Source organism: Wasmannia auropunctata, unplaced genomic scaffold (genome assembly GCF_000956235.1).
Source record: "Wasmannia auropunctata unplaced genomic scaffold, wasmannia.A_1.0 LD334669.1, whole genome shotgun sequence".
NCBI classification, from domain to species: Eukaryota; Metazoa; Arthropoda; class Insecta; order Hymenoptera; family Formicidae; genus Wasmannia; species Wasmannia auropunctata.
Window position 1 is genome coordinate 29,571 of NW_012028221.1, and position 13,885 is coordinate 43,455.

Consider the following 13,885-nt stretch of genomic DNA (forward strand, 5'->3'; position numbering starts at 1 on the left):
TCTCTCTCTCTCTCTCTCTCTCTATGCGTTACTTGCATAATGAAGATACGTGAACTAACGTTATCGTTTGACACCATCCCTTGGAGAATAGCAGCGACTCGGGGTTGATCCAAGTTGCTCCGGGTTAAACTGAATTTCTTCAATTTCGGACTGGCTTTAATTCCTTCTCCCAGACTCAAGCAATCCTCCAGCGAGAACCTGTACGAGCGATGAATGTTTTATCAGTCGTTTAACACGGGGAGGATCCTCTTCATCTTTGCGCTCACTGGACTTCCGACTCACTCGAAGTCCCGCCACTCGAAACCGTCGTTCATATAGATCATGCCGAAGTTGAGGTAAATCTCGGTAAGATGCGGGAATTGTGGGAGTACGACTGCCATGGGAATGTGATGCGCGACGTCTTCCTCTAGGATTGATTCATCGCTCTCCTCGTTGTCTCGCTTTGTCTGCTTTCTGGAAGCCGCATCCAGGCGTGCATGAGAAACGCAATTTGTCGAGAATTAATTTTTTATTCAATATTATCGGTTAATTAAGAATAATAATTATCAAGACAATATTTTTATAATAATTTAAATACCGCTCGTAATTGTAAAGACAAATATTAAATTAAGAGGCCGTAAACGAGCAAAATTCATGAGTATACTAATAAATATTTCATTTAAATATCAAGATATACAGATATATATGATTGCGATTTATTTATCAGTTTCGACTTTATTACAGTCTTTATCAGCCGCCAACATTAAATAATTAATACATGATTACATAAAAAGAAATAATATAACTCATATCAACGTAATCAATTATCATATATATGTATATCTGTACATCTTGATATTTAAATGAAATATATTTATTAGTACCTGTACCCATAAATTTTGCTTGTTTATGACCTCTTAATTTAATATTAATATTTTTATAAATTAATTATTTATACCTGAAAAATAAACCATATTTTGACAAATGGAGCATAATAATAATACATTCAATGTGAAAAACTTGAGTAACAAAGTTTAAAAAATGTAGTTTCTGTAATTAGACATTTATTTTAATTGCATTTACTTTGAATAAATATTACGGAATGTTCCGAATATAACAACAAAAAATTTTATTTTGTGAACTTTTCATTAATTCTATATTTTTATATATTATTGTTATATATTTTTTTATATCGATTTTTTATATTATATTTATATTCGTGCTGTCAATCAATCCACGATACGAGGAACGAGCGAGGAAAAAACGATTTTTTAATGTAGAAGAAAAAATTATTTTACTCGTGGTAACGTATTGCAAAAATTATGTATGTAAAAAAAATTAGTTGGAGCTGTTACTTAACGATTCATTCGCGAAACAGTTAATGTATTTGAGTGAGTCGTGGCTCTGATCAATATTGGACGATGGATTACGTTGCACAAACTACATCGCGTATGTAGAGGCCTAGTTGTATGCTAGCCGCTGTGAATAATTGAAGAACGCGTACACGCGCCGGGCCATATTAATCGTCAGATATACGCTGGATACGTTGGATGCACTAGATTGATATACAAAATGGAATTTCGAATAAATCCGTGCGTGCATTGAAAGTCGAGGCTGACAGTTTCGTGTATTAATTAATACAGCCGTATCATTCGATATGCCACAGTTAATAATTTGCGTTTAATACAGAAAGTTATATATTTAACTCTCTCTGATTCCCAAATTATTTAGCAGTTAAAAATATACTTTTGTATGCGTGTTACATATAAACAAACAAGTGACTCATACAATCATTTTGACGATTTGAATGTAAAGATTTTATTACAGCTATATATATATTAATTTGCATTAAAAAGTTGTACATAATAATTTTTTTTACTTTTGGTAAGTCTTTTCAGTTACATAAAATTATAAGAAACTAATATAGGTTGCGCCAAAAGTCTGGATACATGCAATCGAATATCTCGTAAACTATGCAATTTTGAAAAAAAATTTTAGACAAAGTTTTAAGATTTAAAAAAACGCATTAAACGATATCCATTTGAATATCCATTTGATCTTGGATGGTGTTGCCAAGGTCAAATCAAGGACAACTTGATTTTTTTAAATAGTACCTTTTACTTTTTATTGCACATTGTTATAATTGACATTGAGACGATTGTGGTATTAGATATAAGTTTCTATTTTTTAAAGTTTTGTTTAAGTATTTTTTGAGTTATTGGTTAACAAATTTCAAATACTACCGGCATTAATGTTATTTAAGATATCTTGGCAACACCACTCAAGGTCAAATGGATATTATCATTTAATGCGTTTTTTTTTAAACCTTACAACTTTTGTCTAAAACTTTTTTTTCAAAATTGAATTCTTTATAAAATATATTATATTTGACTGTATTCAGACTTTTGACGTACTCTGCAAATTCATAGATATGAAAATATAGATCATAATATATTTTATTTTATAATTTATAATATACAGCTACTTATATGGATATATGTATACTGATTGTAAGTACGAAAGGGTTAAAAAAACGTTTTTAAATATTAAAAAATTTGAGATAAATATTTATATGTAAAGAAATATAAGTACAAATATTATATACGTATATATATAAAGATTTTGTGAAATTTTAATAATTTCAAAAGTATAAAAAATATTCTCTCTTTTATTGTTTCAATGAAAATATTTTTTTCGCGCATCAAAAATAATGAAACAGTTTCTATAGTGAAGATTATAATAATAATTATTATTTTATAATCTTTAATAAAATTTTTAATATAATAACATATTTAATTTATAACAATAATATATAATATATAATATATATAATTTATAACAATAATAATAAATTATTATTGTTATAATCTTTGTTATAATAAATTAAATATTGTTAATCTTACAATTGTTTAGTAAATAGTATGATATTAAAGGGAAGATATAAAGTTCAGACAGTTCGCGATAAAAGGACCTATCATTCGTAATCCGAATAAAAGCGAAGATAAATCTTGCAGCGGATTTACGGATTGCTCGGAAAGGGAGCAGGCTGGTGTGATCTGAGAGAATTACCTTTCGCCAGCTTTCTCCCTTTCTCGTGGCTTCTAATTAAATGAGACTGTGATTTCTAGGCTAGAACTCATAGCGGTTGCCATCGTGGAATGATAACGCTTTCTTGACTCAACTTTACTTATTAAAATCATGTGCTATACGTACTGTAGAATAACCAAGCGTTCTCGAAATTATCAGTGCCGAATCACAATGAAATATTTACAAAGAGAGCTCTAAAAGTTTTATCACGTTAGAATGGCAAAAACTTAAGCGATACGAAATAAATTAGATAAGACAATTAGGTAATAATCAAAGTAGATGAAGTTCTCGTACATTAAATAATAACTGTAATTTTTATGAAATCTCGACGATAAATAATTCTACAGGAATAAATTATCTATAAAAAATTATCTATAATTAATTTTGAGTCAATTCTGCTTTAATGTTTCTAAATGACAGCTTATTTACTGATTGTGAGGTGAGATGTTTAACATTAAAATGATTAAATAAATAAGAATAACGATTTTCTGTTATTTTTACTTAAAATAGAAAGTTTTTAAATATTTTCTATAAGTAGATGATGTATGTACAGCATATGTTCTCTTATAAGTTCAGTTAGGAAATAAAAATTTTATCTTGTGAACTTTTTATAAAATTCGTATTACGTTCGTATAACGCCTTTTCCACATTCATAATACTGCAAAATTCGCGTGCAGAAGTTAATTAATTCCTTTTTTTTTTCGCGAGTACAATACGGGCGCGAGGCCATTTTGCTCGTTCTGCCGGGGATTAGTTTTGCAAACGTGATCGCGCAACTCTTTCTCCCGCCCTCACGTTTACCTGTTCCAATTTCATTACAACGGCAGTAAGGGACCATCTCCTGCCGACTCTGTGGCCGTAACTATGTAAATTTGCTTCTTTACTTTTTAAACAGTACCTCCGTTCTCAACAACATTTTATAATGCGGCCTTAAAAGCTGGAAATGAAATGAAACTGGAACGACGGGCGCGGTGATGTTAACAATTCGCAACGTGTGTCTATGAAAAGTGTATCGGCACTTTTTGAATAGCGCTTCAAAAATTTTGCATGTGTATTCGCACGTGAAATTTAAAATAACTCAGAAAAAGATTTCAAAACTTTTGCGAAATTATTGTAGTTATTATGAGGTTACACCATGGTTACGCTAAACGAATCCATAAAACCACGGATTTTTGGGCGTCGATGAAATTGGCTGAAGCTTCAGCTTCATAATATGAATAGGATAGTCGGACGTTGCAACGAAGTCAATGTTTGGCCGATCTATGAATGCCAATTAGCCAATATTCTGTTAATCGCGGGTATTGGGCTAGTACTGGTTGCCAGAATTACGGTATTGGGCACTACTATTGGCAGTTGATGCTGGCCCAGCATTGGCTTTACGATCGGTTCAGTGTTGGGCCAATATTGGCAAATTATATATCGGCTCGACATCGATTTTGCAAATACTGGCTCAGCGCTGAACCGATCGTGTAAAGCCAGTGCCGGTGTCAGTTGCCAGTATTGGCCGGAAGTTATCATCCGACGCCAATGTTGGGTCGATATGTGACCAGTACTGTGCCAATACTGGAACTCTGACAACTAGTACTGGTTCAGTACTGGTCCCATTGTAAAACCCTAGCAAAAAAACTGGCCATTTTCAAGCTTTCTGCCCAGGATTTGAGCACAAAGCTTGGCTGGTTTTTTTTGCTACAGCTGTTTGAAGTATTGTATTTTAGCAATGTTTCAAATCAATTTTTTGTGATCGAAAAATTTTAGATAATATGCAATTTTTTTATGTATTTGAGAATGTTTGTGTGTATATATGTCGCACGTGTGACACGGGAACTCGATAATTGCTCTAATGATTATAATAAAATAATACGTATAATGATTAGCTAATGTGCTTAATAAATCAAAATAACTTTAAATATTATGAAACAATAATATAAAAAAATAAAAAGCTAAGAAGCTTAAAGAGAGCTTAAAAAGCTTATTGAAGCTAAAAAAATAAAATTCTAAAAAGATATGCCAATACTTTTGTAAAATCGCGATTACTATATATTATTTTTTAATCTAGATGAAAAAATAACGAAAACTTACGCAATTGATTTAATTTATATGTAAAAAGATGTTATTATGTGAGCTATGTATAATTTATATGTCATATAAGATTGTATGTATGTTTACACTTCACATACGTATAATAAAATTTAAGAAAGTTTTTTCTTAGGTAAATAGTTTTAGAAAAAAATTTCTTGTTTTTATATAAATCTTGTGAATTTTTTAATATGACAAGATGAGAACGTCGAGGCGAACTCAAAAGAAACATAAATGCCTCAGTATCACTTGTGTATACATATATATACGCTATACAAACCTTAAGCTTTGTGTCTAAAGAAACTTTTGATCAGTGAATCAAGAACTATAACATATTACAGCATTTAGCTAATTTTACCGAGGTTTAAAAACCTGTGGTTTTGTGCGGGATCCTTTTGATCAATTTTTGTTTTTCAACAACGAATAGGTATTTCTTGTAGAGTGTTTTACATTCTGAAAAAGGATATGTTTTAAAAAAAAATTCACTTTACAATTTTTAGAAATTCCGTTTTTTTTGTAATATATGTATATAATACACATAGCTATAAGAAATTTAAATATTTTTTTACAATATATGAAAATAAATGTGTTGGAATGAAATCCCTTTTATGTACAATTTAAAGTGATATATTAAGATAATAACATTTTTATTGTCAGTATTTGATGTAAAAAAAATGGTATTCCAATTTTGTATAAAGTTATTGTGATGGAAGAAATGGATAATATAATGTTAATTAAAACTTTATTTTTTGTAAAGTAAAAGAAAAAAATTGTAAATTGTTTCAATTTGTAGGGTTTTGGAAAAAAGTAATGGATTCTCAAAATCTGTGAATGATGACACTTTTTTAACTTTATTTTTTTGTTCAGCAGCTAAGAATACACAAGAATCATTCAGGTCATTCAGGTGTTGAGAAACAAAAACGTTGTAAATTAGTACAGTATTATTATTTTAATAGTGATCTTCTCCCGAAAGTAATGAGATTAATTTTTTAAAACTTATGCTGGCAGCATTGGATACAAAAACAACTATTCTTAAGCTTGATTCATCTCAAATGTATTAAAATTATGCGCGTTTCTATTTGTTAGTTGTGAGAGAAGTTATTGCAAAATTAGTAACGGTATGTATTTTGTGCGAACCAGAATTATATTAAATAACGTTACGTCATCAAAATTTGGTTTTAGACTCAATGAAAGTGTTACATCGAAAAGTTTACGAAAGCTTAAATAAAAGCTCGAAAGTGAAATGAAACAAATATTTGAAAAGCTAAGAAAGGCTTATAAAGACCAAGTCTTATTCCGTAACCAAGCTTTATCGTGCACAAATTTCTCATTGGCATAAGATGTTTACGAAAAGACGAGAAACTTGTCGACGGAAGAGTAGGACTTGGCCTCTATAAGCTTTTGTTAACTTTTCAGTGTAGCGCTTTTATTCAGTTTAAATGGTAAAATTTGATGGCGTAAAACGTTATTCAAAATTCTTCTGCTCTATTTTCGTGATGTACTTTCAAAACATACTATTACTAATTTTGCAATTACTTCTTACAATTAACGAACAAAAATAGGCACAATCTGTTTGTGTTTGGAACGAATTCTTATGAACAATCAATTATTTTTGTATCCAGTATTGCCAACATAAGTTTTAGAAAATCAGTCTTGTTTTTCGAAGAGGCCACGAATGTACATTCTTGTATTATTAATTTATAATTAGAAGAAAATGTTTTTTTTTTTTAAACAATTATGAAAATATTATTTTTATTATTGTATACATTTGTATTATCATGATGTTTTCGTATCACATGCTTTGCAACATGCTTGCGAAAGGACGTTTATTGTCAGAAGAGAGGTGTGGTTTTGCTTATGTCCCCCTTGTCAGCTATAGTACTTGCACTTGAGTTACTTTCCACTTCGCAAAGTTACGCTTCGAAAGTAGCGCACGCTAGCCAGCTACCTAGAATCGACTGTCGCACATATCATGCTTGGCCGCGATTGTTACAATTTCGCGCGAAAATTTACACCGTTCGTGATCTAAAATTCGCCGCGCTCAATGGCCGCGGCAGTTCGCTAGCCGTGCAATGTGTGAATATCTCCCGCAGCTCATGTATAATTAGAATCCTTAACGCATTAACAAGGTTTATTCGCTCGCGAGTACGTTTGCCGTGCGCGCCCGTCTCTGCCGCTGCTGTCGCGATTTCGGTAAACTTGGCGCGGCCGAATTTGCACAAGTGTTCTCTTCAATGATCGCGTTATACAACGACGTACAGATGTTAATTTGGCGTGTTGAAGATGTGAATGAAAGTAGTGTCAACTTTGTTGGACGAAATAATTGGCAATGTCAGAAGGACGGGGCTATTTTTCCACAGAATGCGATGTCGCAAAGGTGTAATACAAGCAGGGCCGCGTTCACAAAATTCGCGCTCAGGGATTTGCGATCTTTGAACGTCTCAATCTAGCCCACCTCCTTCTAATGAATAATAGGTAGTAAATAACACTGTTCGACAAATTTAAACTTTTTTTTTTCTAGAAGAGGGATAAAGTGATTCTTACAGATTTTTTTATCGCTAAAAATGAATCCGTAAATGAAATTGCTCTGTCACGTTTTTAAGAATTGAGAAAATTAAACCTAAAAGTGTCGAAAATGGAATTTTTGAGTTATACCTGTAAGCTAAAATATAAAAATATGGCATGTTAGATCAATTTCATTTACTTACAGATTTATTTTTAGCGACAAATCTAAAAAGTCTAAAAGATCTAAAAATTCACTTTTTGTATTGGCTGTTTTTTGCAAAAAACGACAATTACAATAAAAAAAAGACTTAAATCCATAGATAAACTCTTGCTTATATAATTTGAATAATCACCTGAATCTAATGGTTTGTGAGGTCGCAGATTACGAATCTAATCATCAAATATAATTTGTTTACAATAGTTTACACAATTATTGTAAACAATTAACAAAGATTAACAAAAATTTGATTTGAATAAAAACTAATATTACTATTAGATTTTATAGAAAAAATACATGTAAGTAATGCATTGCATTATTTTTTTGTCATCTCATTTATAAAATAATACAAAACTTTAAAAAATTCGACACGAATAGATTGCATAAGCTCAAAAGATTATATTTATCTACGGATTTAAGTTCTCCTTTTTTCATTGTAATTATTGCTTCTTGCATAAAACAGTTAATACAATAGGTGATTTTTGTAGATTTTTTGTCGTTAAAACAAATCCATAAATGAAATTGCTCTATCATCTCATGTTTTTGAGATACTTTAGCTCAAAAATATATAAAAAATTCTATTTTCGACACTTTTAGGTTTCATTTTCTCAGAAATATAATCTGATAGAACAATTTCATTTACGAATTCATTTTCAGCGATAAAAAAATCTGTAAAAATCACTTTATTCTGTTCGTTGTTTAAAATTTATGTCAGACAGTGTAATTAAGTAACATTTTTAATGTCTATTAAGCTATTAAAATACATTTAGTAATAAGGACAAATGATTCAAAAACAGAATATTTTTTACAAAATGACTTTATGGCATCGTGTTTTTTGCCGAAAATATATATATATATTTTTTTTGCGCCTCTTTGGGTGTTTCGGTGAAAGGTGACGCCCTAGAGTTCCCAAAATCCCGTAGATGAACGCGCTACCGCATTCAAGACGTATTTTGGTGTCGTAGAAATATATATAGGATCAAATGAAGACTATTATTATGTTGGAAGGTATGAGATATGACTGTATGTATAATACCGCGATGACTTAAGGTAACGAAAGAATCCGCCGAAGCTTGGGTATTCGCGATTTTCCGGCGTCCGTGATTATAATTGGCCTCCTAGATACTCCGGCCAATTATAGAATCGGCCGCCACGCTTTCGCGCGATATTTACGCCGCGAGTCCATCGCACTCCTTGGATCTTCAAGTGCAAGCACTTACGATTTTAGCCGGCAAACTGACCGGCTCTAATAATAATTTTCCGATGTGTTCTCTCGGCCGGGCGTAAATACCAAATACCGTGGACTTCTGCGCGGTACGCGCGAAGCGGTGCAAGGTCTACTCGAACGCTGGCGCTACACAAACACGTAATCTTTCTCGTGTCTGTTACGTGGAGCCATATAAATTCGTTTTTCGTAATTTTCGTAAATTGCAAATTTGTAAACATTCCCTTATTAATGTGAATTCTTTAATAAGATTCTGATTCTGTCGAATTTCGACATTGAAATTATATTCATTATGTAGCTAAGTATACAATTATATTTCGAAATATTGTATTAAAACTCAGAATACTGTTATTTCAATTTTCAAAGCCTATTTTTTCGAAATTTTGTACTGAGACATTTTATTCTGTACAGATATTTTTTATTTTCACGAAGAACCGTCCTCTTACACCACGAATTGATTCACCTTATAATACCAGTTCACGCGCGCAGTAAATCCGTATTAAGCTTGCAAAAAAAGGCTTTCTTCCGAGTACAAGTTGCTACGATTTGTCTTGATTAATTATTTTGTCGTATAAAAACACAATTGAGGATTTAGTACATTAATTTGCCTTACTTGGTCGGCACGAGAGAACGTAACCTGATGACGTGTATATGGTTCTTCAAGAGAGTCAGTTTGTCATATTCTCTTTGGGGCTCGAAGTAGTTCGGCTGCAAAGTTTCCAGATACTCAGCTAAGTGGCGTTCGCAATATAATCGCCGCCACGAGCCACCGTGCTCGCCTGGATCATTGTGTTCCCACCTGCGACAAAGGGTTAAATCGTTTTGACAGAACGCGTTTAACCTTCGTCACACCTTTTTTTCAATCAAGTTTGGATCATTTTAGGTCAATTTGTCAAACCAATACTTAAAAGGCTGCCGTTTAAAGACTAACAGTTTAATTGGATCGCAAAAATTTTTGAATAGAGTTCGAACATTGTAGTATGTATTCTGATTGCATAGAATTTAAAATTTCAGTGGCATTATATTGAAAAAAAATTCTTAAAAGAAAGTAAGTTTAGAAAAAATTTATTACCCAATGTAAAAAGTTGGGGTCATTTTGTCAAGTGTGACAACCGAAAGTTAATATCAATTGATCATACCTTTTAAAAGCACTTGCAGTTAATTGCATGTTTGTTCGCGTGAAACCGTGCGCATTGTAACGAATAAATACGTCCCTCTACAAACGAGAATATTTTTGCAGGGCAAATTGGAAGTTATAAAACGAGAATTAAAGGAAAATTTGAAGTACCACCAAAGTCAATCAATTAAGATAGGAGATTAGAATGAGATCGAAATGAAATTACAGTCAATTAACGTCGAACGAAATTGGCTCTTATTTGACCGAGGATTAATTCATAATCTCAACGTAAAGTTCACGACGGCGTTCGATATAGTTATGCTATTACATAATAATATTTCACGTAATCGAGAATCGATAGGTGGCTTCGTCTTCACCTGGCCTTGGCCGCGCGTTCCCAATAAAACTCATCTTCGATTCTCGGTATCGTCAACTCGATGGGTAGATCAGTCGGCAGTGTTTCCAGGAGCGCGTCTCTGTCGGCGCACGTCGGTAGATCCGCTAGAACAGGATTATCCCTCCAGGCCGAGACTATCGTGCGGAGCGCGAGAATCTTTAAATCGGGGATTACGCCGTCGTCGTCCCACGAGGCGTCCTCCGCTCGCAGCGTCCTACCTTGCTCCTGCGGTAGCAGCGAGGTCTCCGGCGAGCACCTGCGAGAGAGCCAATTTTGCCAGGATAAACGTGGTATCGCTGAATGAGCGAGACCAATATATTATTTGCGTATCCCCTCGATACGAAGATGTTTATTCGCGCGGGATTGTCGTGTCACGTGACGCGATTCTTTGCAGAAATCTCGCATTACCGAAATTGAATAGCTTTAAAAAGGATATCTTCAGGGAATGGAAAGTTACTTTTTAAAGTAACCAGTTATCGTTACTCGTTACCGAGTTAAAAAAAGTAGTTTCCATTACTAGTTACCATTACTAGTTACTGATTTTTAAAAGTAACTCGTTAAGGTTCTGGCACAGACTTTTGCATAACGCTGCATAACGCATAAGACGTAAGGCATAAGAGAATCAACAAATCAGAGTATGAAACGAAGGACTCTGGTTGATTTTTTTATGCCTTACGTTTTATGCGTTATGCAGCGTTATGCAAAAGTCTGTGCCAAGGTTTTATCGTTACCTTTAAAAAGTAACGATTCATTAATTTTTTAATACTGAAAATTACTTTAAATAATTTAAGAATTTTTTTAATATTAGTAAAAGTAATACAATAATGACACTGATATATGTGTAGAAATACAACTAGGAAAAGAAAAACCTTTTCGATATGAGTTAAAGCTTCCAGCTATGTGCTTAATATTTTCAGAATAAATTTATACATATCCAATTCTACACACTACGCACCAATTAAATTTACGATCTTGAAACGCAATTCAGCTGATATATTTTTTAAAGTATTTTAAGATACTTATCAACGTAAATATCTTATTAAATTACTTGTCAATTTAATTTGTGATATTGATTGACTTATGGCATTCTTAAGATGTCCTAAAGCAATCACAAAGCCATATTAATATTTTAAGAACTTTATTATTTAAAAATTATTTAAATTTTAAGAATTTTATTATTTAAAACAGTCTTAAAATAAGAACAAACTGTGAATACCAGCTAAAGACTGAAGATTGAGTATACGAAAATTTTGTTACAAATACAAAAAGTTCAATATACACAAAAAGTAACTGTATAATTCGTTATTGTTATCGAGAAAATATAATTACGTTATCGTTACAGTTATAAAAAAAAGAATAACACCGTTACCTATCCGTTACAAAAAAAGTAACTGTTGCGGTAACGGCGTTACAAGTAACGAGTTAGTTACCTCCAATCCCTAGATATCTTACTTGACTTACTTTATTCAAGAAAAACTCGATTTGCGTGTATATGTATATGGAAATTAGAATGTAGGGTAACTCCGGTTTATACGCTGCGCGAGAATTTATGCCGCAGAAGTCAGAAAAAATAGAAGCAGTGAAAGTAATTTTCTCGTAACCACTCTGTTACATAACTTTATGTTATATTAGTATTATTGTGTTATGATTTCAGTTTTTTACTGTTAATATTTATAAAATTATTGCAAGTTAAATCGATTTATCTGTAATAAGTAGCGCAATCATAAGTTCTCTAATAAGTAATCTACATAAAATGATTATTGTAGGAAATATAAAAGGCTTCGTTGTTATTTCGTGGTACATAAGTGTAAAGGAATTGTAAAGGATTGAATATAGCAAAATACAAGTGTTTGGCTCTTGTAAATTCTTTGTTTAGTTTATTGTTTCGTATATCCCATCTGTTTAGGATATACGGCATTTTTAGCGCGTGGGATTTATACCGTAGTACAAACGCTCTATTATTTATTTATAAATATAAAAGTAAATAATAATACGTGATAATACGCCCTTTACAATACATTAATATAATATTCATGTATGTAGTTATTCATAATCTGTGATAATACGTTTTTTATTTATTTATTAATAAGTAAGTGCAAATTACTTTATCAATACTTTATCAATTCACGTGTTATTTACTATTATTATTTAGATTATTTGTGTATTTTTCGAATCATTCATCTCACCCGTGAGTAGCCGTATAACTCACCCATATTTTTATACGGCTACTCAAACATGCAAGGGTTTAAAGAATTTTTTGATATAAAAAAATAAATATTTTGGATTTCTAATATTTTTTTCGTGGTGGCTGTGGCATACATGATGGTGTGTAGGAGACCCGAGTTCAAAACCATCTAGAACTCAAGTAAATAAATAAAAATAAATAAAACAAAAAATTGCCCCCCCCCCCTCCGGTTCTTCCGGTCAACCGACAGTCAGCACAACTCTGACGGCTGGATAGGATTGGGCTAATCACCCGCAAGTCCGAAAAGAAATTGATTCGAGAAACGAATACAGGCCGCGGGGTAACGAATGGCTCGATATGCGAGCACGTTAATTTATAATCGACGGTGTCGAGTTCGATTCTTCACCCCACATATGCTTCGATTTTAATGGAGAAGAACGGTCAACAAAAAAGTAACAAAGAAGAAACAATAGGAAAGAGCTGGGCAGAAATAAAAAGCGATTGCCCCTAATAGAATAAAATGGAAGAGGCTTGTAGACGTCCTATGCTCCACATAAGGAGATAAAAGGATCGTACATATTATACAATATTTTTTTCACAGTAGTAAATAGTCTAAAGTTTTTACTGATATAGTTTATTTATTTTAAACATAATTAATAATACCTGATAAATTAAGTTTTTAATAGGTGCGGCGTATATACCGGAGTTACCCTATAAAGGGAGATAAGAGAAAGTGCATCACGCGCCGCGTGTCGCAAGGATTCATTTATTCTATTCCATTTTACCTGTATGCGGCTACAACGTTCCTCGATATCGTGTGCGGGATCCTCATTGTTCACGTCCGCTTCTGCACAAAGAAATGAAAAACACAAGAGTTACTTTACCAGAGTTCGCGAGAAACGCCCCCCCCCCCTCCTGCTTGTGATGATTTACGATACGTTCGCCGCCTCGATATGCTATTTCTTACTACGGGGAAGATACGAGAATACCTATGGTGGATCGATAAAACTGTTATCTATGCAATTGGTTTTATCAATTCTCTCTCTCTCTCTCTCTCTCTCTCTCTCTCTCTTGCCTCTGTGTGCGCGCGATCTATT

The 13,885-nt window shown here is 32.6% G+C and overlaps 1 protein-coding gene across 3 annotated transcripts in view; it reads right to left on the reverse strand.

Annotated features, from left to right (window-relative positions):
* The window catches only part of LOC105458127 (T-complex-associated testis-expressed protein 1-like), a 37,535-nt gene that overhangs the window by 8,737 nt on the left and 14,913 nt on the right, over positions 1-13,885 (reverse strand). The window contains exons 2-6 of one of the 3 annotated variants that reach the window (XM_011703201.1): positions 13,574-13,635; positions 10,584-10,859; positions 9,703-9,888; positions 283-453; positions 60-198 (exon numbers count right to left, since the gene is read on the reverse strand). In XM_011703201.1, coding sequence (XP_011701503.1) covers positions 60-198; positions 283-453; positions 9,703-9,888; positions 10,584-10,859; positions 13,574-13,620 — 819 coding nt within the window. In that variant the 5' untranslated portion in view covers positions 13,621-13,635. Of the gene's footprint in view, positions 1-59; positions 199-282; positions 454-9,702; positions 9,889-10,228; positions 10,454-10,583; positions 10,860-13,573; positions 13,636-13,885 lie in introns of those variants that run through there. The other 2 variants (XM_011703202.1, XM_011703203.1) reach the window with 2 other exon arrangements.